The sequence below is a fragment of the Bactrocera tryoni genome, chromosome 1 (assembly GCF_016617805.1).
Source record: "Bactrocera tryoni isolate S06 chromosome 1, CSIRO_BtryS06_freeze2, whole genome shotgun sequence".
Classification (NCBI taxonomy): Eukaryota; Metazoa; Arthropoda; class Insecta; order Diptera; family Tephritidae; genus Bactrocera; species Bactrocera tryoni.
In genome coordinates, this window is record NC_052499.1 from 78652379 (window position 1) to 78678903 (window position 26525).

The window sequence follows — 26525 nt, forward strand, 5'->3', positions numbered from 1 at the left end:
TTAGTATTCAAGCTAATTTTTTCAATGCCCTGAAGATCCGGTAGTTGTGATTTGCTGGGTCGCATCCAACTTCATTCCTATACTCCCATATTTTCAAAACGCCCTACATAATCCAAATAATTTTGTAATCTTTAAAAACAATTCAATTCAAATACTATGGCAACGCTTTATTCTCAATCAGCTGATACAAAATATTTAATTTTAACCTCTATTCTCAATTTGTTATTAATAAACTTTAGCTGTTAGAAATACAAGTGGCATACAATATTTCATGCTGGAGACATTTTAAAAAACAATACAACCTTTGGTTATCACTGAGAATGATAGTGAATAAGGCCAAGGTGTGTTTCAAACAATTACAAGTGGTATGAAAAAGAAAGATACAATGCTATCAATAGGAACTATCAACTGGCTATTTGTGTGCGGACTGGCATTTTGTTTAGGAGGAGTAGTTGTGTTGAGTTTCATGCCTTTGGGTTCAGGTAATGCTACTTCATTAAAAAAATACAGGTGTATATGTGCTTAAAATCAACGAAATTGCTTTTATTTTCATAGATTGCATATGTCCACTTAGCCGCGGTCAAAAGAAGACAAGCTCCGCATTGTACAATGTGCATTCTGAGTTAGATGGCACCGAGCTGAAAGCGGAGCACAAGTTAGCTGTGTTAGTGCCATTTCGTGATCGATTCGAAGAATTGCTACAATTTGTGCCACACATGACAAAGTTCCTTAAACGTCAAGGAATAGTTCACAAAATATTTCTGCTGAATCAAGTAGACCGGTATCGCTTTAACCGTGCTTCACTTATAAATGTTGGTTTTCGTTTCACAAGTGAAGTGTATGACTATATTGCAATGCACGATGTGGACTTATTGCCGATCAACGACGCCTTGTTTTATAAATATCCCAGCGCAGCTGGTCCACATCATATAGCAGCACCTGAATTACATCCCAAGTATCACTACGAAACATTTGTTGGTGGTATTTTGTTGGTGCGTTGTGAACACTTTAAACAAGTAAATGGGATGTCGAATAAATACTGGGGTTGGGGTTTGGAAGATGACGAATTCTATGTGCGTATTAGAGACGCTGGTCTAAGAGTTACGCGACCAGAGAATATCAATACTGGAGTCAACGATACATTCAGGTATTTAAAAACTAAATATTTATTACAAAAACCCACTAATATACTTACTTTGTTACAGTCATATACATAATCGTTATCACCGCAAACGCGATACACAAAAGTGTTTTAATCAAAAAGAAGTTACACGTAAACGTGATCGACAAACAGGTCTGAATACATTAAACTACAAAATACTGAAAGTCCATGATATGTCTATAGATGGTATCTCGATAACTGTTTTGAATATTCTGCTCGAATGTGACATTAAAGAAACGCCGTGGTGTGATTGTTCCGGTAATGCCGCAGCCGCTTCCGCGGTGTCCACATGATTGTTTTTGAGTCAATCAACTGTGCTATAAACTCGCAATATAGTTGTCATCTATCATTTTGTATGAATTTAGTTAAAATTAAAATTTAATTTATAGTTCCTTAGTTCAATAAAAGTGACTTAAATCATTGACAGAGGTGAAGTAATTTTAGCTTGTAGCAGCCAGAGGGAAACGTCGATGAATCTTTAGAAGAGATGAGATGAAGGATTTATCATTGTTCGTCTGTCCTTATACACCCGAACTAGGCCCTCAGCTTTCGAGATATCTTTATTTGTGAAGAATGTTATAGCTTCGGTATAACTGAAATAAACGTTTTTGTTTGCATACACTGCCTGAGTGAGTTCAAAGTTAAAAAAAATGGCTCCAGCAATTTGCAAAAAGCATTTTTGAATCACTATGCCTTGAAGCTATCGTTTCAGTTATTTTTTATGCATATAATTTTGTAGTTTATAAATAAATATAATTAAATTTTATATAAATGAGTGCAAACGACTTTAAAATCAAACATTTTCATACCTTGGTATACACACACATAGTTGTATTTTTGAATATTAAATGTCCTATATAGTTTCTTAGTTCAATATAAAAGTTATATGCATCTACACCATTAAACCTATTTTAATAAACATGAACCATGCCGTAGAGGAATGTCCAAAAAAGCACGTATGTACATAAGCCGCCCATGAAGTTGTTGGTGAGCAAACTTTGGCGATTGATGAAAAATTTGCGCCACTGTGTGCCAGATTTTGCCAAAACCAACAGCCACAAAACGAATACTGATAAGAAGTAAAACAAAAATCCAAGCAGTCCATTCAGTCCCAAAATACCTGCAAAATAGATTTTTGTTATTAATGCCCGGTTATAGACATAATTCTTAAAAATATATGCTTACCTGCAGCACAACCGGATAGTGCAGCCATGGAAGTACGGCAATATTCTACAGCAGAAATATTACCGCGGATGGCAGCCTCACTATAAGCGACAATCTCGCCAGTTTTTGTTGCTAATCTGCCACTCATATTTGCAATATTAATTTAATTTGTAGAATGCAAAATATTTCGTTTAGAGTAATGCCGTGTTAATTTGTTAATTGAGGTAAGCGAATGTCAATAAACAGCTGTTTGCATTTAAATCGATATAGAAGTTATCGATAAAAGTAAAATTTATGTGCGGGAGAGACTGAAAGTTTTTAAAGTTTGGAAATTTTTTAACAATATATTGTTGTTGTCAATTTTTAGACTTTCATATTATTGATTTCAACTATTATTTTTTTAGTTCTTTAATAGAACGTCGTAAAAGCATTGATATAGCATTTATGCTCACGAAACACAGCTAGGCCAGCTAGCCTGGCTAGGCTATCCACAGCTGATAACGTTGGTTTCTTGTGTAATCGAGTTTGGAATGACATTGGAATAATTTTTACATATATACACATATACTTATATAAATAAAATTAAATTCAAATTCAAACTCAAGTTTTTTATATAATGTTTGAAAAGTCCTGTTAATTAAGTATTTAAAAGTAAATTGAAGGTTTGAAAATTAATAAGAGATTTTGTGATACTAAAATTTTCTAACATGTAGCTACAGAGTATAATAGTTTTGTTCAATCAACTGTTATATATGCATATGTATGTACATATATGTATTTAGGATCAGGATGACGAGACGAGTCAAAATCCGGGTGACTGTTTGCCTGACTGTTCATGCAAGACGTAACTTAAGTGAAAGTTAAAATATCGTGGTACAATTGTTCCTTTATGATGAACAGAATAGGCATTAATCGAAACGTAAGCCGTACCATTTACCATTATGATGGAAACTTACTGGTATTGGGCAAACATTGTCTTCATTATTGCATATGTATAATTATGAAATACATTCATTTTTGTTGAAATGCCATTTTGCCTTTGCCAGCAAAGGCCATGTAAAACATTTATCTGAATAATGCTTATTCCTTCCCGCGACGGTCCGTTGGGAATCTAAATCTGATGCAAGAACAATAGCTTATAAAAATGTTTTTTTTTTTGAGACATAAAAATTAAACCCAAATTTACAGCGTGTGCATGCTGAGTGCTTACTCATGCTTAGTCCTCCTTTTCCATCAAACGAAAACACATACTTTTACATTTCATACAATAATTTATTATCGTCTTTTATTTCGAACAAAATATAAAAAATTATTATAATAATATTTACTTATATATAATATCGTATTAAGTTATAGCTAAAACTGAGTTATAAAAAAAAAATAAAAAATTGATAATAGAAATAATTGTTCAGTTTAATATCTACAATTGCGATTACACGCGCGAATATATTCATTATTTCATTATAGTTTATTTATAATATTAATATTGATTTAAGCCCAATTCTTGTCTGACAAGTGCGAATTGTACAGATTATGCTACATTTACATATTGGTAAATAAAAAACGGAAGAAAAGTCAAAACGCTGTAAAGGATCATTTTTAAAGTATAATTAGCTTGAGAAATCCAAGAGCTGTGCGCACACAATTTCTTATGCCTATGTATGTGTGTGTGTGCGTGTTATTGCATATTGAATTACTTATACTTTAGTTTTACTTTTTATATAAAATCTAAGTGTTTGTTTTTTTATTAATATTTGTGTACTGTTGTTGTGTTGCAATTATTATATTATGTTCGCAAGTGTTGCATAATATGTCTGTTTGTGTAGTAAGTTCAGTTATTGGTATATTACTTTCCGTTAATCTGCATATACTACGGTTTATGCGTTTAATTGTAGATATAACTAAGCAGTTTTATTTCTATGAACTATTCGCTGTGTTTTTGTTTTTATTTTTACTTTAATTGCATAATTCGTATTTTTTATTTATTTTTTTTTTATAAATATACTATATATATTTTTAATACATTTTTTTGCTGTTTTAACCTAGGTGAATAAAAAAGTGAATATCTCGGGTGTTCTACGTACGTGTCGCCCGTGGAAATTTCACTGCTAAAGCTCAAGTGACTGAAAATTGCATTAAAAAGTTACTATTTTCGCTAATGCTAAGTGCGTACGCGCTTTAATCGTTAATTATTAATTATTTATAGTTGCCGCATGCTATACATACCAATGCGTGTATGTATGTATGTGTATAGTTTTACTTATTTACTTTCATTTACGTTTCGTTGCATTTAGTGTAGAAAATTTCATTGCTATTGTGATTTGTGTTGTTGCAATTACATACAGTTACATATATAAACTTACATTCGTACGTATTTTGTTTATTATTAATTGTTTGCTATTAAAGACTATGCGTTTAACATTAAGGTTAAAAAATTTTCAATCAGTCGAGCATTAGTGATATATACGGTTTTATTATATTTTTATTTATTTTTTTATTCATAATTTTATTTTTATGATTATTTTTTATTTTTATATTTATTTTTTATTTATATATACTTGTGTTTACTAAACTATAATATATTCATATGTGTTGCTTTAACTTTATTACAAAACGTTTCTCTGCTTCGTGCACTGACAAAGTTTTACGCCTACGCGCTCAGCTCGCTCTGCCACGCCTTAAACGCTTGCTAGACGGCTAGTCTCATGCTTATTACAATATACAGTTATTATTTTTAATATGCTTAAAAGTATTTGTGCGCATGTGTTAGGGGTAGAACTAAGCTAGGAGCGCATAAAATCAAATGACTCAGCAATTTCATGCGTTAAGGAAAAAAATTATTTTGAAAAATCGTTTAGCAACGCATTAAGGAAACAGAAAGCGAGTTTTTTGAAATTTTTAAATATAATTAAAAAAAATTTCATTAATTTGAAAACAAAAAATTAATTTGAAAAAATAAAAGAATTATTTGGAAGAAAAATTTAATTAATTATTAAAATTAAAAAATAATTTTGAAAATTAATTAAATTTTTTTAAAATAATTTTAAAAATTAATTAAGAACAATTTTTAAATTATTTTGAAAAAATTTTAAAACATAATTGTAAAACCAAAAATTAAAATTTTAAAAAATAATTCGAAAAAAAATTAAAAATTGATTGCTTCGTTTTTTTCTCGTTGTTGCTCGTACAATTTAAGAAGACTAGTAGCAACATTAAAATATATATATTTTTATTAAAAAAGTTCGTTGCAAGTGTCGCATATAAAAATTAGTAAAAATCATAGTCTACAATTAGGCGCTAGCGCATGTCTAGCATAGTGGTTAAATATATGTATATATCGAATACAAATATAGTTAATGGCAAAGTTTTTACAATTCATAACGTTATTCTTTGTGGCAGCCACAATATGCGTGCCAAACGACGCATGCGGGTTGGTGTTTTCGCTTTTAACATATTTTTTTTTAGTGAGAGTCTCTTGAATTTATATTTTACATATGTCTAACGGTTATTTTCTTTTCTTGCACGTCGTGCCGCTGCAATCGTGCGCACACAAAGAACCACGTTACAAATATTACTAAAATTTATTATATATTTTTTTATAATATAAAATTACGTTAGGTTCGTTTGCTTGCTTTGCTTTTGTTGTTGTGTTTTTTTTTACAATTACAAATTACAAACGAAAATTTCGCTTAAGTAAGTGCGTCCTTAATTACAAAATTGTTAATTGCACCTATACTAGGTATACAGCACAATATCACTGGTTGTTTGCTCGTATGCTAGTTCGACAAAAACAAAAACAAAAAAAAAAATAATATTTATATATAAATATAGTATATACCTATTAAATATAATAATAATAAGGGTTTGTGTGTTCAAAGCAAAAATAACGGAGCTACATATACAACACATACGCAGATATGTATGTAGGTATGTGTGCCCAACTCATTTTTCGCCTCGAAAACGTTCGTTTTTTATTTTTGTTTCTTCTTCTTTTTTTTGTTTTGCATAGTTTCCTTCGTCTCTTCAATATTTGCTTCGACTTCTCCATAATTCCATAATGTTTCATTGTGATTTTGGCACCGGGATTGCAGATTCATTTAAGTTCACTAGTCTTGCTTTGTGTTTGTGTTTGAGTGTGTGTGTGCGTGTTCTTTATCTGCTGTGTTGTATGCGTAAGCGTTAATGCTTAGCGATTATTTCATCTCTTCCGGCCGGTCGCCACGACAGCCATCACCTGCTGCATCGTGGGCTCGGGCACGCACGCCTGAGGATCACATTTCATCTTTCCATCGCCGCCGCAACTGCAAATATTTTACAAAAACAAAAAGGAAATGACAAAAGTCATCACATCAGTTTCACGCTTTGGCAAATAGCAATAGTAAATAATGTAAATGATCAAAATGCAATACTCACGTGCAATTGATGCAGGGACCGCTCGTCGATTCGATCTTCTCGCCAACCTTGTATGATCGGCCGTTGATCAGACAGCCGTTACGTTGCACCGCACCGCCATACGAGTGGTGCAGGAAGTGTGGCGGCAGTGTTGTGCTTGTCGTTGTCGTACTGGTGGTGATATTCAGTACGGTTGCCATCGACACGGGACATTCGTATCGTGGACAACAGAAACCAGAGATCGGTTCCTCGTGACAGCCGGCAATTGGTGGCGGGCAAGATTGTTGCAAGCAGATAATGTCGCTTCGGAAGCAGAAGCAGAAATCGCAGGGATCGTCGCGTGGTATTTGCTGTGCGGACACGTAAAGTTTGCCGCCATAGCGACAGGTGCCGGGACCGAAGACCTCAGATTCGTCTTCGTCGGGATATTCATCGTTGTAGGATGGATATTGGCCGTAGACGGGTGCCGGTGGTGGATAGTGTGTGATTGTGGGTTGTGTTGTAACGAGCACATCACTGGCGATGAGATTTGTGGGTGTGGTGGTTTCCGTAAGAATTTCGGATTGCGCAGTTGTATTGGCGACGACATCAACTCTGCTGTCGATAGCTGGCGTTGGCAGTGTGGTAACAATATGTGGGAATAGCGGATGTACAGTTGTGATGCCTTGTTTCTCTTCTGAACTGACTTCAGCTTCTTCTTCAGATGTTTCTGTCTTCTCAGTAGAGCTGGCGGGCACTGCTTCTTCAGGAGTGTGTTGCTTATCGCCTTCTGTTTCGGCCACAGGTTGCACAGTTGCTGTTTGTTGTTCTTCGCCAACATCGGTTTCTGGTTTGGTTGCTGTTGGCTGCTTCTCCGTTTCCGATTCAGCTTCAGTCGTAGGTGGTACTGATGCAGTTTCTTTATCCTCATCGACTTCACCTTCCGGTTTGCTCGTGGCTGATTCTTTTTCGAGTTCGGATTCAGGAGCGGCTGTTGCAGTAATCTTTTCTTCATCAGATTCGACCTGAGGTTTAGCTGTCGCTGATTGTACTTCCTCTTCGGACTCAATTTCAGGTTTAGCTGTTGCAGGTTGTTTCTGTTCTTCCGATTCGATTTCAGGAGCACCTGTTGCAGGTTGTTTTTGTTCTTCGGATTCGATTCCAGGAGCGGCTGTTGCTGGGATCTTTTCTTCATCAGATTCGACCTGAGGTTTGGCTGTCGCTGGTTGTTCCTCCTCTTCGGACTCAATTTCAGGTATAGCTGTAGCAGGTTGTTTTTCTTCGTCGAAACCGACTTCAGGAGTGGCTGACGCTGGGTACCCAGGCTTAGCTGTCGCTGGTTGTTCCTTCTCTTCGGAGTCGATATCAGGTTTAGCAGTTGCAGGTTGCTTTTCTTCTTCAGATTCGATTTCAGGAGCACCGGTTGCTGTGATCTTTTCTTCATCAGATTCGACCTGAGGCTTGGCAGTCGCTGATTCTACATCTTCGGATTCAATTTCAGGTTTAGCTGTTGCAGGTTGTTTTTCTTCGTCGAAACCGACTTCAGGAGTGGCTGATGCTGGGTACGCAGGCTTAGCTGTCGCTGGTTGTTCCTCCTCTTCGGATTCCATTTCAGGAGCGGCTGTTGCATGAATCTTTTCTTCATCAGATTCGACCTCAGGTTTGGCTGTCGCTGGTTGTTCCTTCTCTTCGAATTCGATCTCAGGTTTACCAGCTGCCGGCTGTTTTTCTCCTTCTGATTCGGCTTCAGGAGTAGCTGTTACTGTGATCTTTTCATCATCAGATTCAACCTGAGGCTTAGCTGTTGCTGGTTGTTCCTCCTCTTCGGACTCGATTTCGGGTTTAGCAGTTGCAGGTTGTTTTTCTTCTTCTGATTCAACTTTAGGAGCGGCTGTTGCTGGCTGTTCTTCTTCAACTTCGGCCTCAGGCTTAGCTGTTGCAGATGGTTTGTCAGATTCAACTTCTGGAGCGACTGACGCCTGGATCTCGGATTCAATTTGAGGCTTAGCTGTCGCTGGCTGTTCTTTCTCTTGGGATTCAATTTCAGGCTTAACTGTTGCAGGTTGTTTGTCTTCTTCAGATTCGGCAACGGGAGCGGCTGTTGCTGAGATCTTTTCTTCATCAGATTCGACCTGAGGTTTAGCTGTCGCTGATTCTACCTCTTCTTCGGATTCAATTTCAGGCTTAACAGTTGCAGGTTGTTTGTCTTCGTCGAACCCGACTTCAGGAGCGGCTGATTCTGGGTACGCAGGCTTAGCTTCGGATTCGATTTCAGGAGCGGCTGTTGCAGGAATCTTTTCTTCATCAGATTCGACCTGAGGCATAGCTGTCGCTGGCTGTTCTTCCTCTTCGGATTCAATTTCAGGCTTAGCTGTTACAGGTTGTTTGTCTTCTTCAGATTCTGTAACGGGAGCAGCTGTTGCTGAGATCTTTTCTTCATCAGATTCGACCTGAGGTTTAGCTGTTGCTGATTCTACCTCTTCTTCGGATTCAATTTCAGGTTTAACAGTTGCAGGTTGTTTGTCTTCGTCGAACCCGACTTCAGGAGCGGCTGATTCTGGGTACGCAGGTTTAACTGTCGCTGACTGTTCCTCCTCTTCGGATTCGATTTCAGGAGCAGCTGTTGCAGGAATCTTTTCTTCATCAGATTCGACCTGAGGCTTAGCTGTCGCTGGCTGTTTCTCATCCTCGGATTCAATTTCAGGTTTAGCAGTTGCAGGTTGTTTTTCTTCTTCTGATTCAGTCACTGGAGTGGCTGTAGCTGGGATCTTTTCTTCATCAGATTCGAACTGAGGTTTGCCGGTCGCTGATTCTACCTCTTCTTCGGATTCAATTTCAGGAGCACCTGTTGTAGGTTGTTTTTCTTCTCCGGATTCAACAGCAGGAGCGGCTGTTACTGTGATATCGGATTCAACTTCAGGCTTAACTGTCGCTGGTTGTTCCTCCTCTTCGGATTCGATTTCAGGTTTAGGTGTTGCAGGTTGTTTCTCTTCTTCGGATTCGACTGCAGGAGTGGCTGTTACTGTGATCTCAGATTCAACTTCAGGCTTAACTGTCGCTGGTTGTTCCTTCTCTTCGGATTCAATTTCAGGTTTAGCTGTTGCAGGTTGTTTCTCTTCAGATTCGACTCCCAGTGCGGCTGTTGATGTCTCAGATTCGACTTCAGGCTTAACTGTCGCTGTTGTTGTTGGTTGTTCCTCCTCTTCGGATTCGATTTCAGGTTTAGGTGTTGCAGGTTGTTTCTCTTCTTCGGATTCGACCGCAGGAGCGGCTGTTACTGTGATCTCAGATTCAACTTCAGGCTTAACTGTTGCTGGTTGTTCCTCCTCTTCGGATTCGATTTCAGGTTTAGCTGTTGAAGGTTGCTCCTTCTCTTCGGATTCGGTTTCAGGTTTAGCTGTTGCAGGTTGTTCTTCTTCTTCAGATTCGACCTGAGGTTTGCTTGCGGCCGGTTGTTCCTCTTTTTCAGATTCAGTTACAGTTTCGGCTACCTCAACCAAAGGTTTGCCCGTGGTGTGTTGCTCTTCCTTGACTGTATCTATTTGCGGAACAGCAGTGGTGAATTCTCGTTCATCGGCGACGCCTTGTGGTTTAGCTGATGTTGGTTTCTCTTCTTCCTTTTCGGGTTTCGATGTTGCTGCTGCTTCCTCAGCTTCGGTTTCTGGAGCAGCTGGAGTAGGTTGTTTCTCCTTAGCTGCCTCATCTAACGCTGGTTGAGCTTCCTCGCTGATTTCAGGTTTCGTAGTCTCTTCCTCGGTTGTAGACTTATCTGTAACTGCAACCATGTCTGCGCCCACAAATTGTGGTTTCAAAGCGGGTTCAATGGTTATATCCTCAATATTTTCGCCTTCTTCACCTGAAGCTTCCAACTCGTCCTTGGATGGCTCAATGGGTTTAATAGCACTTTCAGTAGTGCTATGCAAGATATGATCCGTAACGAATTCTCCAATATGTTGTACTTTATGTTCAGTTGTGCTCTCTTCTTCTGATTCTACTGATGTATCGCTTTCCTCTACTGATTCTAAATCAGCTATTACTGCTGGAGCTGGAGTAACATTTGTGTCTTCTAGAGATGGTACAACAGGTTGAACGGTGGCTTCTTCGATGTCCAAGTCCAAGCGAGGAGCAATTGTAATACCTTCGCTTTCGACCTCAGTTGGAGGAATAGTAGTGTGTTTATCTGCTTTATGAATCTCAGAGTCATCCGTTTCTTTCTTGCTGTCATCAAAACCGATTCCAGCGTCCACTCCAGGAGCAACAGTAGCTCTCTCGAATTCCTCATCGGCCACAGGAGCGGTTGTGACTTTTTCATGATCAACATCTTGAGCTCCAGGAGCAGATGTAACTTCTTGAGGCTGTTCAGCAGTTGGAACAGACGTGACTTTAGTTGCAGATTCAGCATGAGGGGTAACCGTGGTTCTTTCAAAGTCTTCCTTTTCGGGTTCTTCTGCAGTTGGAGTTGCAGTGGTCTTTTCAATACCTTCGACATCAAGAGCAGGAGCAAGAGTAGTACTTTCCAAAAATTCATCACCCCCAACATCAGGAGTAACGGTTTCCTTTTCAGATACCGCACTACTAGGAGTAACAGAGATTTTATCGGCTTCTTCGATTTCAGGAACTTCGTCAATTTCGATTGTGGGCGCGGCAGTAGATATTTCAGCTTCGTCGACTTCAGGTGTGGTTGTAACCTTCTCAGCACCTGCCTTAACATGGTCAACATCACTAGGCTTTTCAACTTTTTCGGTGCCAGGAGCGGCGGTAACTTTGTCGATTTCTTCAGTTTCAGGAACTTCATCCTTTGCGAGTCCAGGAACGACGGTACCCTTTTCAAGTTCTTCGATATCAGGAACAATAGTAACCTTATCCACACCTTCGAATTCAGGAGCAAGAGTAGTTTTCTCCAAAAATTCACCTTCTTCGTGTTCAGGTGCGACAGGAGCCTTTTCAGTGACTCTGTCAATATCTTCAATTTCTGGTGTACGGGTAGTTTTCTCTGCGGCTTCGGCATAAGACGTGTCAGGAGAGGCCGTAGTTTTTTCGGCTCCTTCGGTTTCCTGTGCAGGAGCAACTGTTGATTTCTCAGTATCCTCCAAAGTAGGTGCAGCAGTGATCTTTTCAACACTTTCGAATTCAGGAGCAAGAGTAGATTTTTCCACACCTTCAGCTTCCTGTGCACCAGGACCTGCGGTAACATGTTCAATTTCTTCTGTAACTGGAGCAGATGTAATATTTTCGCCTTCCTGCACATCACTGATCTTTTTAAGACCTTCCTCAATTTCGGGAGCCGCAGTGACCTTTTCACCTTCTTCAACGCTTTCACCTTCTGATGTAACTTGTCCACTTCCCTCAGCTTCTTCAATTTCAGGAGCTGCAGTAGTTTTGTGAATACCTTCGATTTCAGGAGTAGCAGTAACCTTTTCACCTTCTGATGTAACCTGTCCGCTTCCCTCGGTTTCCTTGATTTCAGGAGCTGCAGTAGTTTTGTGAACATCTTCGATTCCAGGAGCAGCTGTGACCTTTTCACCTTCTTCAACAGTCTCTCCTTCAGGTGTAATCTGTCCGCTTCCCTCCGCTTCTTCGATTTCAGGAGCTGCAGTAGTTTTGTGAACATCTTGGGTTCCAGGAACACCTGTGACCTTTTCTCCTTCTTCAATGCCTTCACCTTCTGATGTAACCTGTCCGCTGCCTTCGGCTTCCTCGATTTCAGGAGCTGCAGTGGTTTTGTGAACATCTTCGATTCCAGGAGCAGCTGTGATCTTTTCTCCTTCCTCAATACTTTCGCCTTCAGATGTAATCGGTCCACTTCCCTCGGCCTCTTCGATTTCAGGAACTGCAGTAGCTTTGTGAACATCTTCGATTTCAGGAGCAATAGTGGCCTTTTCACCTTCTTCAACCTGTCCACTTCCCTCGCCTTCCTCAATTTCTGGAGCTGCAGTAGCTTTGTGAGAAGTTTCGATTTCAGGAGCGGTAGTGACCTTTTCGGCCTCCGCAACACTTTCGGTTTCTTTTTCATCTGTATCCTTGGTAGGAGCGGCAGTACCCGATTGTCCTTCAATATCCAAGTCAAGACGTGGAATACCAGTAAATGATGGAACTTCTCCTTCTTCAGGAGCTTGGGTAACCTTTTCAACTTCATCAATAACAGGGGCAGAAGTGACCTCTTCAGGTTCTTCACCAACTGGAGAAGCGGTAGCTTTATCGGCTTCTTCGGCGATGGCAGCAACAGTTGTTTTCTCAATTTCTTCGACAGTTGGACTAGCGCTAATCTCCTCACCTTTCTCGGCAGTAGGTTCAGCAGTAACCTTTTCTACGCTTTGGTCCAGAGGAGCGGATGTTGTCTTTTCTATACCTTCAGTACCAGGAGCAGAAGTTTCTTTCTTTTCTTCTTCGAAGGTAGGAACAGCAGAGGCATCAGTACTAGTCTCCACATCTTCAACAGCGGGAGAAGCTGTTGTTCTTTCCCCTTCTTCTGGAATAGTAGCACTAGTTGTCTTTTCAATTTCCACCTTTTCTTCTTCTTCGGCAGCAGGAGCGGAAGTAATCTTTTCAATTTCTTCGTCAATAGAAATGGGAGTAACTTTTTCGAATTCCTCATCAACTGGACCAGTAACAGCCTCCCCAAATTCTCCACTAATGGGCTTCTCGGGTTCTGCAGCGGCAGGAGTACTAGTTGTTTTCTCGATTTCATCGCTTGCTGGAACAATTGTGATATGCTCAACTTCCTTCTCTTCATCGCCAGACACAGGGGCTGAAGTAGTCTTTTCAATTCCACCGACAGCAGGAGCAGAAGTGACTTTCTCGAATTCTTCATCAACAGGAATAGCAGTGGGCTCCTCAGCTTCTCCACCAGCAGTCTTTTCGGGTTCTTCAGAGGCTGGAATAGAATGTCCTTCCTCATCGATACTAGGTGCAGCGGTAACCTTTTCAGTTTCTTCAAGGCCAGGAGCAATAGTAGCCTTATCACTTTCTTCACCCACAATAGTAGCAGTAGGTTCTTCAGCTTCTTCACTAATAGCTTTCTCAGGCTCTGCAGTGGCAGGAGTTCTTGTCGTCTTCTCAATTTCTTCGATTGCTGGAACAGTTGTGACACCGTCCTTATCTTCATCGCCAGAAATAGGAGCAACGGTAACCTTTTCAATGCCTTCGATAGCAGGAGCAGAAGTAACCTCATCAATTTGTTCAGACTCTGGAGCGGTTTCTTCTTTTTCAGTAGCAGCAGGAGTAGCAGTGACGCTTGCTTCTTCAGCGGATGTTGCAGTAGCACCCTCGGAAATGTCTTCAATTCCAGGAGCTGTTGTTGGTTTCGCTTGTTCTTCAGCAATTGGGGTAGCTGTAGCTCCTTCAATTTCTGTTGTAGGTATCGAAGTAACCTTCTCTGGTATTTCTTCCATTGAGGTAGAGGTGACCTTTTCATGACCTTCAGAAACAGGGGCGACTGTAGTCTTTTCAATATCCTCACCGACGGTAACCGGTTCAGAAACTTCTTCCTTTTCCCCTTCATCGAATGCTGGACGAGATGTCGGCTTCTCGACCTCCTCAGAAACTGGTGACACTGTTGCCTTTTCGACGTCTGAAACTGTTTCTTCTTCAGGTACAGCAGTAACCTTTTCACCTTCATCGAATGCTGGACGAGATGTTGGTTTCTCAACCTCCTCAGAAACTGGTGACACTGTTGCCTTTTCGACGTCTGAGACTGTTTCTTCTTCAGGTACAGCAGGAACCTTTTCACCTTCATCGAATGCTGGACGAGATGTTGTCTTCTCGACCTCCTCAGAAAATGGTGACACTGTTGCTTTTTCGACGTCTGAAAGTGCTTCTTCTTCAGGTACAGCAGTAACCTTTTCACCTTCATCGAATGCTGGACGAGATGTTGGTTTCTCAACCTCCTCAGAAACTGGTGACACTGTTGCCTTTTCGACGTCTGAAAGTGCTTCTTCTTCAGGTACAGCAGTAACCTTTTCACCTTCATCGAATGCTGGACGAGATGTTGGTTTCTCAACCTCCTCAGAAACTGGTGACTCTGTTGCCTTTTCGACGTCTGAGACTGTTTCTTCTTCAGGTACAGCAGGAACCTTTTCACCTTGATCGAATGCTGGACGAGATGTTGGCTTCTCGACCTCCTCAGAAACTAGGGATTCTGTTGCCTTTTCGACGTCTGAAACTGCTTCTTCAGGTACAGCAGTAACCTTAGCGCCTTCCTCAGCAGTTGGAGCAACTGTAGTCTTTTCAATTTCAGTGATTTCAGGAATTTCGTGATCAATAGTGGCTTTGTCTTCTTCCACGGTTGGAACACCTTCTTCTTCAGGTTTAGCAGTAACCTTCTCAACTTCCTCAGCACCTGGAACACCTGTACCAGTTTCAACGTGTCCAGCGTCCACGATGGGTGCGACAGTAGTCTTCTCTGCTTCAGTTTCAGCAACGACAACAGGTGCGATAGGTGACTCTGTAGCTGCCTCGATATCCTCTTCACTTTCGGTAATCGATGCGGTTTGATCAATTTCTGGAGCAGCTGTACCTTCTACAATTGGTTCTTCTTCTTCCTTGACATGAGACATTGGCTGTTCAGTAGAAGCAGCAGGTATGTGAATATCTGAGATAGGAGCAACTGTTGGCTGTTCTTCATCCTGTGCAATGGGCGCAGTAGTTGCTGCAGTTTCTTGTGGTTCACAGATGTATGCGGGACAGCATTTGGTGGAGCTTGCTTGATCGATAACACATCTGCTAATATCTGCTGGGATATCGCACTCAACCTTCTGGCAAACAACAATGCTGCTAACACATTTGCAAGATATATCACACTCGTCCGCCGTTGGTATAATTGTATTATTTTCGTAAGTTCTGTGGCCGACCAAACAGTCACCTTCTCCTGGTATAACAGCTGGCAATTGCATATCAGGTATTTCCTCTTCTGAACTTGAGATTTCTGTAGATTGTTGTGTTGATACCTCAGCTTCTGCAGACTCAGTTGATTCTTCGCTGCCCTCCTTACTGACCTCGGTGCTTGTGGGTTTCTCTTCCTCCTCTTCAGATACAACAACAATTGGTTGTTTAGTGGTGACTTCTTGTTCCATAACTTCTGTGGACTCCTCAGCACTTTCTTTCTCAACAACAGGCCGCTGCGTAGTGGATTTCTCTGGCTCTTCTCCTGATACAACAACGATTGGTTGTTTGGTGGTGGCTTCTTGTTCAGCAACTTCTGTGGACTCCTCAGAACTTTCTTTCTCAACAACGGGCCGCTGTGTAGTGGTTGGTTTCTCATGTGCAGCACTAGCTTCTTCAGATGTTTCTGTTGATTCCTCACTTTCGACAGTCTCAGCGCTTGCATCTTCACCGGACTCCTTATCAGCTTTCGTAGGCGTGGATACAGTAGTTGGTATTTCTGCGATTGCTGGTTGAACTGTCGTTGCTGCCTCATCGCTAATCGGTTTACCTGTTTCAGTATCAATTCTGTCGGCAAATTCAACTGTTGGCTTATGTTCCACATGAGTACTTGGAACTGTAGTGACCTCTTCCTCAGCGGCTGGCTCAGCGGTAGCCTTGTCATGCTCGTCAATGTCAATGCCAATACGTTTGGTGCCATCAGGTCCAGCTGTTGTTCCATATACATGCTCAGCAGCTTCAGTACTTGTCGGTTCCTCTTCCGTCTTCTGCTCTTCAACAGGTGCTTCGGTCGCAATTTCAGATTTAACTGTGGTAACACGCTCAATATCCTCAATCCCTTCTTCCTTTTGTGCTTCTTCAGATTCTGCTGTTACCGCTGTTTCAGTGGCACCAATTGCTGCCACATCAGGAGTTGAAGTAGTAACTTGATCGGCAGGTTTACCTTCCACTTCTTGTTCGGCTTCGACCTCGGGCTTATCGGTGGATACCTTTTCTTCTTCATCTTCATCAATGTGTTGTTGTAGTTCAATATCCTCGGCTGGAATGGCGCCATGCAGGTCCTTATCAGGGCTGGCAGTAACTGCTACTTCTTCTTTAGCATACGGTACAGTCGTGATCTCAAAGGCTTCGGTTGTGGCTGAGTCATCTTCGCAGACATAATTGCTTGGACAGCACTCACCTTCGGCTGGTGGCAATGCATGGCAACTCTTGCCATTGCTGGCCAACATTGGCATCTCACATTCTTGCACAGCACAAACAATATCTCCGCGCATACAGTAGCAATGTTCGCAGGCGCTCTTGCCAGTAATGGACGCGCCGTCGGCATAAATTTCGCCATTGTGTACACAATCGGTGGAGACTGAGGGCGACATGGTGGTTGTGAGTATGAAACCAGGCGTTGGACGCTCCGTGGTGGTGGTGGATGTGGTCGACGAATGATCCTCCAATTCCAAAATGTCATTCTCGTGATCTAAGTGTATGAGAAGAGGCGAAAAAGAGTTGCAAATTAATGGGGACTGAAACAAAATTGCTGTGGTCATAAAAGCGCTGGCAAACTTACCGCAATTGTAACGCACGGGACAGCATGAACCCTTATTGTAGATGGGCGTGCAACCGTCAATATGCAGCGTACATTCCTGCATTAAACACGAAGTGCGATTCTTGATGCAGTAACACAGCTCGCAGGGCTTATTTGGGTTCGATGGTACTTGTGCGCCCTCTGGGTAGAATTTACTGTCGATGCTGCAGCCATATTTCTCGGGAATGCTGAGTTCAGTGCCTGGTTCGGGTGCATGATGCGCAATATCAACTGGTACTGTGAAGGAGTAGAATAGAATGCAATTGAGTTTTGAATATGAGTAACGCAGCGTCTAATGAATTGAGCTGAAATTATCAGCGTGGAAACTTACCCTCGGGGCATGTGATAATCGGACAGCACTGATCCTCACGCTTCTCCACAATGCAGTCGTGACCGATTGGCTTCGTGAACGGGCAGACACGCAGATAACACATGAGCATCTTATTATGGCAGGTACAATTCAGGCAGGGTTCATTCGTCAATATTCTATCGCCTTCATTGTAGTGATTGTAATTGTAATAACAGCCTTCTGCAAAATGAGCAAAAGAGAGAAATTGAAGGTAAATAGATTGTATAACAGACATTTGATTCAATATGGTACATATGATACATAGATCATTAAAGAGGTTGGGTAAAGTTTGTGGAAATCAAAAGAAGCTGAGCGTAACTTTCAGCAATAACGCTCAAAGGTTTGTCTCACTAAAGCTAGTTCTTTAAAATTTAAGAAACAGTTTTTTTTATAATTTTTGTTTTAAAGCGGGAAAGGGACATTCGTGACCGTAACATGAATCTCACGATATGTATGGCTGAAGCTCGAGATTGAGCATTAACAGGAGTTGGCAATTAGCGCTAAATAATAGATCAGCGGAAAGACTTTTGTGAGGTATCCTTTTTCTGTCGCTTTGGTCAATATTTCAACCCACGACTCCCCGTGTAGCAGCCACTCTTTCTACTCATTTTATTAATTTAAACTGCCGAGTGCTTGAGTAGTTTAACAGATCGTCTATTGGATGGCTTCTCGTTTGTTTCCTGCGGTTCTCTCTACCACTCTCTCCATATCTTTCCCTATTTCGCTCCTTTTCTTTTTCTTTTCCTCTCACTTTAATCCTCAAAAAACGCTCGGCGGCACAAAAAATATTGTGAAAGCTATTTTTCTTCAAAACATTTTAGAATTATTAGTTCAAAAATTTCATTCGACTTAATTACAAATCACCACAAAATATTATAACTGTCGTATGAGTGTACATATATGTGTGTATGTATGTATGTGTATTCATAATTACAACTTCATTAAATAACTGAGATTTATTACATTTTCAGCCACAAATAATTCATGTTTCTTGCCTACACTTAATTAATCTGACACATAATGTAATTGTAATTACCTATGCGCACTACATTAACGCTGCAACAACAACAGAGACAACAAATGTAATAAATTAATAAGCCATTTAGCCCAACAACACGCGACCACATTAGCGTTAAAGCAAACAAAAAAGACAACAACACGCTATTTACATACAATAACGAACAGCTGATTAGTGTAAATAGCCGCCAATACACAAACACACACACACATCCACATTACTGTAAACAAAACTTGTGTACAGCCAAATAAATAAGTTGTGTGAGAATAATTTATGATTTATGAAGGCACGTGAGCTCGAATAGTAGAGGAGAGGAGAGCATGCTAATTTACAGTTTATTTTCATTTGTCAACAATTAGACAATGAAACAGTGAAATAATGAACAAAAGTGAATTGTCATAACTCACTGACACCAAACAAACATTAAATGGCACTTTAAGTGACGGCGACGGCGGCGAACTCGTATTTAAACAGATTTGTATCAAATAAAAAACAAATCTTACAAAGCAAATGAATAAAAAATTAAACAAAGCGTAGTAATAAAAGTAGAATAGCGCGCGCTGCAATAAAACGCCATAAAAGTAAACCATAATTTACGACTTTTGTGCGGGTGGCGGGTAGACAGGCAACCAGTTGAAGTTGTGATTGTGTGTTGATTTTCTCAGCTTGTCTATGCGCTTATGAGCAATTGAATGATTGAATGAACTGAGCTGTCAAATGGTTTAGCGCTTGGTGTTTCCAGGTCACAATGTAGTTCTATATAAGTTTGTATGTATGTATGTATGTATGTGCGGTGCTAAGTTATAGCGATCAGACAAGCTAATGCCATTATTTTTGTGATTTTAGCTGTTAGATTTGGTAAGGTAGGTGTGACTGTCATAAGCAATTTGTACAGTTAATGCATTTACTTTTCTTATAGAAATTATTTTTTTGACAATTTTTGTTTCTGTTTTTTTTTAATTTTTCTGTTTATTTTTTATATTTTTTGTATTCTAGTTACATATTTAATTTTTTTTATTTTGTCTTTATTTTTTCATGTTATTTATTTTTTAATTTTGCTTTAATTTTTTTTAATTCCTGATGTATATTTTTTATTTTAAATTTATTATTTGTTAAATTTTTTATAAAATTTTTTTTTTTTAATATATTATTTCTTTTAATTTTAATTAATAAATTTATATTTTAATTTATATTTTTAATTCCAATTCGTTTTTTTTTATTTTTTTAATTCGAATTATTTTTTAAAGTTTTATCTTAAGTTTTAGTTTTTGTCTTTTGTTTTTTAATTTTTAAATTTTTTTAATTTATAATTTCTTTTTAAGTTTGAATACATTTTTTTTTAATTTAATTTTTTTTTAATTTGTAATTATATTTTTTTGTAATTTTTAATTTATTTTTTTATTTGTAATTTATTTTTTAGTTTATTTTTAAATTTCTTATTTCGTTTAAAAACTCAATTTGTTTTAATTTTTTGTTTTTCATATTTTTTATTGTAATTGTTTGTAATAGTTTTGTTTTTTAATTTTTTATTTTAATTATTATTTGTTATTTTTTTAATTTTAAATTCTTTAATTCCCAATTTATATTTTTTTAATTTAATTTATTATTGTTTAATTTTTTTTACATACTTTTTTATTTTAATATTATCAATTTAATTTTGATTAATTACTTTATTTATTCCTTTTAATTTAACTTTTTTAATTCTAATTCTTTTTTATGTAGTTTTTAATTTCAAATAATTATTTTTTCTTAATTGTAATTAATTTAGTATTATTTTTTCATCTTAATTTGTTTTTTTGATTTGAGCTCTTCTTTTAATTTGTTTAATTTTAAATGGTTTTTTTTAATTATTAACAAATAATTTTGTTTTAATTTTTAACTAATTTTCGTTTTTAATTAATTTTTTTTTTGAGTTATTTTTATATTTTTTTAAATATATTTTTAAATTTTTTCCACTTAACATCTAAATTGTGACTATTTATCCTTCATTATAGTGATTCATTATTTCCTAAGTGGCAATTTAAATCGTGTAAATGAGCTGTTAATATATGGTTAGAGGCGTTGATGTATTTGTAAGTGGCAATCATCATTTGCTTATTAGCTAAACGCTTTGTACATTTATTTCAAATTACCATTACAAACTATTATTATGAACATGATTTAAAAGCAATTTATAGTAAAATATGAGTTTAGGTGTTGGTACATATTGAGTTTTTGACCATATTTTTGGAAAAGTATGAAGTCTGTCCTACAAACTGTTTGATAAAAGTCAAGTCCTTGTAAGGAAACATTTTTTATTTGACAAGATATATTCACGGAATTTGGCACAGATTATTGTCAAAAATAACGCTACAATCTTCGAATAAATTGTTGAGATCGGACCACCATAAAATATGGCTGTCATACAAACTGACCAATCAAAATCAAGATAAAGATTTTTTTACACCCTTTTGTGCTATAAAATGTATTACAGCTTCGATGTTTTCAAAGTCGGTGAGGAATATTTCTCCGAAACGGCTTGACCGAAAAATAATTTTTTTGTTGGGAAGCCGCTATTTTGTCTAAAATCAAAATTGACTATTTCTTCGATCATACAGATAATGATCTATCTTAAAAGTAATCCTTTTGGTTTTTTTTTAATTCAAATAATTTGGATCAGAGATATCTTCCTCACCGCCAAACACCTTTTTGTGGAGGACTTTCAGGAGATCTTCTACAGGAACGACGGAACCCAATACTTTTATTAATAAAATATGAATTCTTAGAATACGTTAAATTCGCTAAATGCTCATATATTTTATTTATATATGCAATAAAAAACCTCTCCAGAAAAAATTTACAAAAAACACATTTTTTCGAACTTACAAGTGGGTATAACACCTTAAATTATTTAGTTATTTTTTAATCATAATTACCTGTGTATTGTTGAATTTCAGTTGCATCTTGTAGGGGAGCTGCAAGGATAAGAAACAATAAAATATTGATTAGTAAGAATTCAATTTTTTTAATTCAAATTTATTTTTGGTTTTAAATTTTTTTTTAGTATTTTGTAAATTGTTTATTTTAATATATATTTTTTTAATACCTTATACATATGTATATAGTTACTCCCATGCACTTAAAATTGTTTTCCATTTCTCTAAATATGCCATAAAAATACAAGCGTGTTACATTAACAACACTAACAGCAAAAACAACAATGGCACACGAATAAACAACGCAGACAATGCGAATGAGATTCGCAAAGAAACTGTAAAATTGCGGAAAGTTGTCGCTACAAATAACAAAAATGGCAATAAAGATACGAAGAAATGTGCAGAAGCACACAAACACACGTTGCACATACACACACACACATTTCACACGCACATAGCGCATAAGAACTGAAAAACAACAGCAGAATGGCAAGTGACTAGCCGCACAACAATCCAGTTAACTTTGGCAACATGTCATTATCACGTAATAACTGCAACATGGTACAACAAAAACAAAAACAATTACAATGCAGCGGCAAAAGTGACAAGCAGCCGCAGACGCGATTCAGAAACAACAACAAACACGAAGTTTCTTATTTTTTTTTTTTTTTTTGTTTTGTTTTTGCAGCAAAAGTGCCAACAACAACATTGCTGTACAAGCATAAAAAGAATGCCACAAATTTGAACAACAAATGTTACTTCACTTCATCAAATAATGTCGGCTTGCTGCTGTTGCAGCGCAGTTAATCGTTGCATGCAGCAGCGCACATCAAGGCTATGTGTGTGTGTGTGTGTATAATGAACTTGTAGAATGTGAACTTGCAACAATGCAAAGGCCGACAATTTGAATGCGCGTCGCAACAGCAACTATTTGCGTGTGTGCGTGTGAGTGAGTGTGTTTGGCTGGCTGCCTCGTTGTTGTTTGGCAACACATGCATGTAAGATTGCCGCTAACAAATTGTTATGCGCTGACAGATTGTGTCAAGCTGCTATGGCTTGCAACAACTTATTCGCCGGCTGCTTGTCTGTTGCAGGAAGAAAGCATTCGCTTGTTATAATTTAGAGACACGTTGTTGAAGTGCCGTTGTTGTTATTAATAATTTTATCATATTATATTTAATTTACTTTAATTATTTTCACATTTCTCATTGATAATCTGTAATATTTTAAGAATCTCACACAGGGTCACACAAAATCTTCACACAAGGCATCAAAAAAGCTGTTGAGCGTGGCGTAGACGGACATTTATAGAACATGTTTGCACATAAAATTCGTATGTTAAGCTAACGTTTGAGTTGGCTAACAGCTTCTGCAGCCAGTTTAAAGTAGGTTCGTGCCATAAGTCTTTCGTTTTTTTGCTTTTGATAGCCGGCTGGTCACATTTTGTCAAGTGTCAACAATGTTTGTTGTTATTTCTATGCAATTTACTATTTTTTTATGAATTGTTTTTTATTTTTTTTTAAGTAAAAATTTTATTTTTGAAATTTGTTGCTTTAAATTATTTAATTTGTTGTTAGTTTAGAGTTCGTCTAATTTATTCGCCAAATTTTTAATCTTTGTAAACAGAGTTAGTTGGATGAATTTTATTTACTGTGGCCTTTATTTGTAATTTTGATATTTTATTTTTATTTTTTGTTCTTTTTTATTTTCTTTAATGTTTTTTTATTTTTTTAATGTTTTTTATTTTTTTTATGTTTTTTTATCTATATGTTTTGCTTATTTTGCTTATTTTTTTTCTTTTTTTATTTTTAATATTTTTTTTTCTTATTTCTGTATTTTCCCAACATTTTATATTTATGTTCTTTTCTATTCTTTCTTTGATATTTTTTTTATTTTTATTTTGTTTTTATTGTATTTGTTTATTTATTTGCATATATTTTTAATATTGTTTTTATAAATATTTTTTTTTATGTATTAAGTATTTAGATTTTTTGTTTTTAAATTTTCTTTTTATTAATTTTTCATAATTCTGTTTCTTTTTTTTCTTCGTTTTCAATTTTTTTTTTATTTCTACATTTGTCACCATTTTATATATTTGTTTATTTTTCTATTTTTTTGGTTTGTTTTTAATATTTTTTTTTTTATATTTATTTTGTTTACATTGTAATTATTTACTTATTTTTAAACTTTTTTAAAAATATTTTTTATATTATTTTTATTTTTTATTATTTCATTATTTTCTTAAAATTTAATAAGTGGAAGCTATCAACATTTAATTGACTATTTGCTGCTACATGAAATCTGTTGAAATATACTAACATAATGAGCTCGTGTGCGCTAAAGATAATGTGCCTAAATGTAGACAATATTTAATATTTATTGTTGATATTATAAGTATTTAAAATTTTCTACATTTATGCTGTGACTTTAATGTTATGTTAAGCATGGTTTTAGCAGAATTGTTTTACTTTTATTTGTAAAAAAAAATGTATTATTGAAATATTTCTTTGAAATCGTGCCTGAATGTAGGCAAGAAATATTTGTGTAGCCTATCTTTAGGCTGTCGTTTGAGTACTGGGCTTAGTTATTATTTATTGAAGAAAAAACTAATAAAATCTTTAATATACTATGAAACAATTATACTTTTAACAATAAAAAATATCAAAAAAAAAAACAAAATTAAAACCAAAAATATAATTAAATTATGAAAAAAAAATATATATATTTAAAATAAAAAATCATAAGCTAATTTTCTGAGTTGAAAAATATTTGCTATTTCACTATCCAACTAACATAAATACATAGATAACTGGTGAAACTCTTAATAACCTATATAAACTGCGCTGAGCTGAACTTTGCGCTAATAGAAGACCCAATAACCAACTGACTTGGTTGACTTGAAATGTGAGACTATTAAATAATCCATAAAAAAATATTTTCACACATATCTACGGATGTGTGTATGTGTTTATTTATATTCGCATGCATTTGCGATTGCTGCGCTTAACCACATAATTTTGTATGCACAGGAAACAACTCACTGACTGGCCACGCACATTAAGTCACTTCATACAGATCAAACAATTTGCAAGCTGTGCAACGAAAATTGCATTATGCATGCAAAGGCTGATATGTGTCCGATAAAATTATATATTATAGCATAGTAAATTGTATCAGACTACAAGCGAAGCGAACACACATGCGCATACAAACATATGTACATGTGTATATGTGTGTGTGGTGAAAAGCAAAGAAGCGAAGACGCTACAATAAAGATACAAGATGTGAGGGAAAATTGCTGCTAAAAATAATGCAAAAAGTATTAAATAAAATGTGTAATAAACATATATTGAAATTGCAGCAACTAAACTAACAGCGAATTGTTAGCAGAGCCTGCACATAGCAGATATGAGTTGACTGTTAGCCTCGACTGACTGCTGATGGCATGAGAGGATGGTCTATAAGTGCTTAGATCAATATATTTGTAACTATATAAACATATGTATATATGTGTGAGTGTATTTGTATGTAATTTACTCCGCTTCTGATTTCTTAGTAGTGAAACTACCACGCAGACCAATAACAAGTATAAAGATCGTATCATATGGGCAAAAGTTGGAACGAAGAGACTGTCAGGCATCAGAAATGCACATACACACATGCATATGTATAACTGATATTGATATACATACATATATACGATATTTTTATGGCATGAGGCATAAAACTGTGGCAGCAATAATTGCATGAAATAGAGTAAATGAGAGTAAAAATTTGCAATAGCCAAGAAAGAATAACAACAAAGAATAGAATAGCAGAGATAATTGAAAAATATATATGTATAGTTCAATAAAAGTAGCACTGATAACATATTGTATAGAACAAGAACAAGAGCAATTACAAAAACGGAGCTGCGAGTAATTTGTTGTTATTATGAGTCAAGAAGAATTAAATACATATGGAAGTCATATGCACATAAATATTTATGTGAAATATCATGCTGTTGACAGCATATTGTATTAATTTGAAAATATGTATTTTTTATGTTTAAAACAACTAAGCAACGATAACCTGGTAAGCTTTTAAGCTGGTATGAGGAGTTTGCTGGCTAAAAGAAGGGACTAAAAATTAAAAGTTTAAAATAATTTGCACTAAAACCCGAATATTGAACTCGAAGTACGCAAGCGAAAAAAAAAAATGTCAAAAAAATGTTTGGGAATAATTTTTTTTTTTAATTTTTTTCAAACACAAACATATAAAGATGTGTTTCCAAAAGTGTTTTTTTTATTCTATTTATTTTTTTTATTTTATTATTTTTATTTTTCAATTCAGTATTTGAATTTTTTATTTTTTTGAACCAAACTGAAACCAGTATTTCAAATTAAAATTTTATATAATTCTTCCATTCGGTATTTGGGATTATTAAAGCCTTAAAAGCTTAAAGTACATACAAATTGCCCTTAGTAATGGCAACCCTCCGTTATGCTGCACTATTCACGGAAAGTTTCGCGGAAAACGGAAGGCGCCGCTTGGCATACAGTACACACTAAAAGTGATGCGCCGCAATCAAACGAAAGATAAGCAGGCTGGGAACTCAAAGAAGACCAAGAATTCATATGCAGTCGACTTGAGATGCGCGCTATGCACGCTCGAAATAATGATACACCGAAGCTGTATACAATAACAACAACAATAGCAAGCAACACATTTGGATTGCATCACGCTGATGGCAGACAAACGAAATTCAGGCGAAATGTTTGCTGTTGCTGTCAACACAAGCGGCTGTCATGCTTGAATTACCTGTCGCATGCATGCACACACACATGCAAGTTGCATGTAAACAATAGATGGAGCGCACGAATGCGAATATGATTGCACTACATCTTAATTTGATGCCATTAAAATTTATAATATGTATTTATACAGAAGATTCTTGGCGAAAGTTCAAGCGGCAGCAGCAAAACAACAGCAACAAAGTAACTTGACATGCAACGTGAACGACGTCGCGGCACAAAATTAATTCTGAGTAAATAAATAATTCGCATAAATGCATATATGTATGTTTGTGTGGCAGGCAGATCTCGGCA

General features: G+C 36.8%; 3 protein-coding genes across 3 annotated transcripts in view; 1 reads left to right on the forward strand and 2 right to left on the reverse strand.

Annotated features, from left to right (window-relative positions):
* The first annotated feature begins 211 nt into the window (after window positions 1-211).
* On the forward strand, window positions 212-1590 carry LOC120766535 (beta-1,4-galactosyltransferase 7). Its single transcript, XM_040092106.1, has 3 exons — window positions 212-482; window positions 556-1147; window positions 1206-1590. Exons 1-3 carry the CDS (start codon window positions 368-370, stop codon window positions 1453-1455), a joined length of 957 nt encoding a protein of 318 aa, XP_039948040.1. The 5' UTR covers window positions 212-367; the 3' UTR covers window positions 1456-1590.
* A 378-nt stretch (window positions 1591-1968) lies between these two features.
* LOC120781482 (ER membrane protein complex subunit 6) lies at window positions 1969-2556 on the reverse strand. Its single transcript, XM_040113705.1, has 2 exons — window positions 2348-2556; window positions 1969-2282 (listed from the first exon to the last, which is right to left on the reverse strand). The coding sequence occupies exons 1-2, from the start codon at window positions 2472-2474 to the stop codon at window positions 2074-2076; spliced, it is 336 nt and encodes a 111-aa protein (XP_039969639.1). The 5' UTR covers window positions 2475-2556; the 3' UTR covers window positions 1969-2073.
* A 2932-nt stretch (window positions 2557-5488) lies between these two features.
* Window positions 5489-26525, reverse strand: part of LOC120774841 (microtubule-associated protein futsch) — a 119214-nt gene continuing 98177 nt past the window's right edge. Inside the window, exons 3-7 of the mRNA XM_040104661.1 lie at window positions 21439-21477; window positions 17488-17685; window positions 17139-17393; window positions 6740-17048; window positions 5489-6627 (exon numbers count right to left, since the gene is read on the reverse strand). Coding sequence (XP_039960595.1) covers window positions 6525-6627; window positions 6740-17048; window positions 17139-17393; window positions 17488-17685; window positions 21439-21477 — 10904 coding nt within the window. The 3' untranslated portion in view covers window positions 5489-6524. The remainder of the gene's footprint in view (window positions 6628-6739; window positions 17049-17138; window positions 17394-17487; window positions 17686-21438; window positions 21478-26525) is intronic.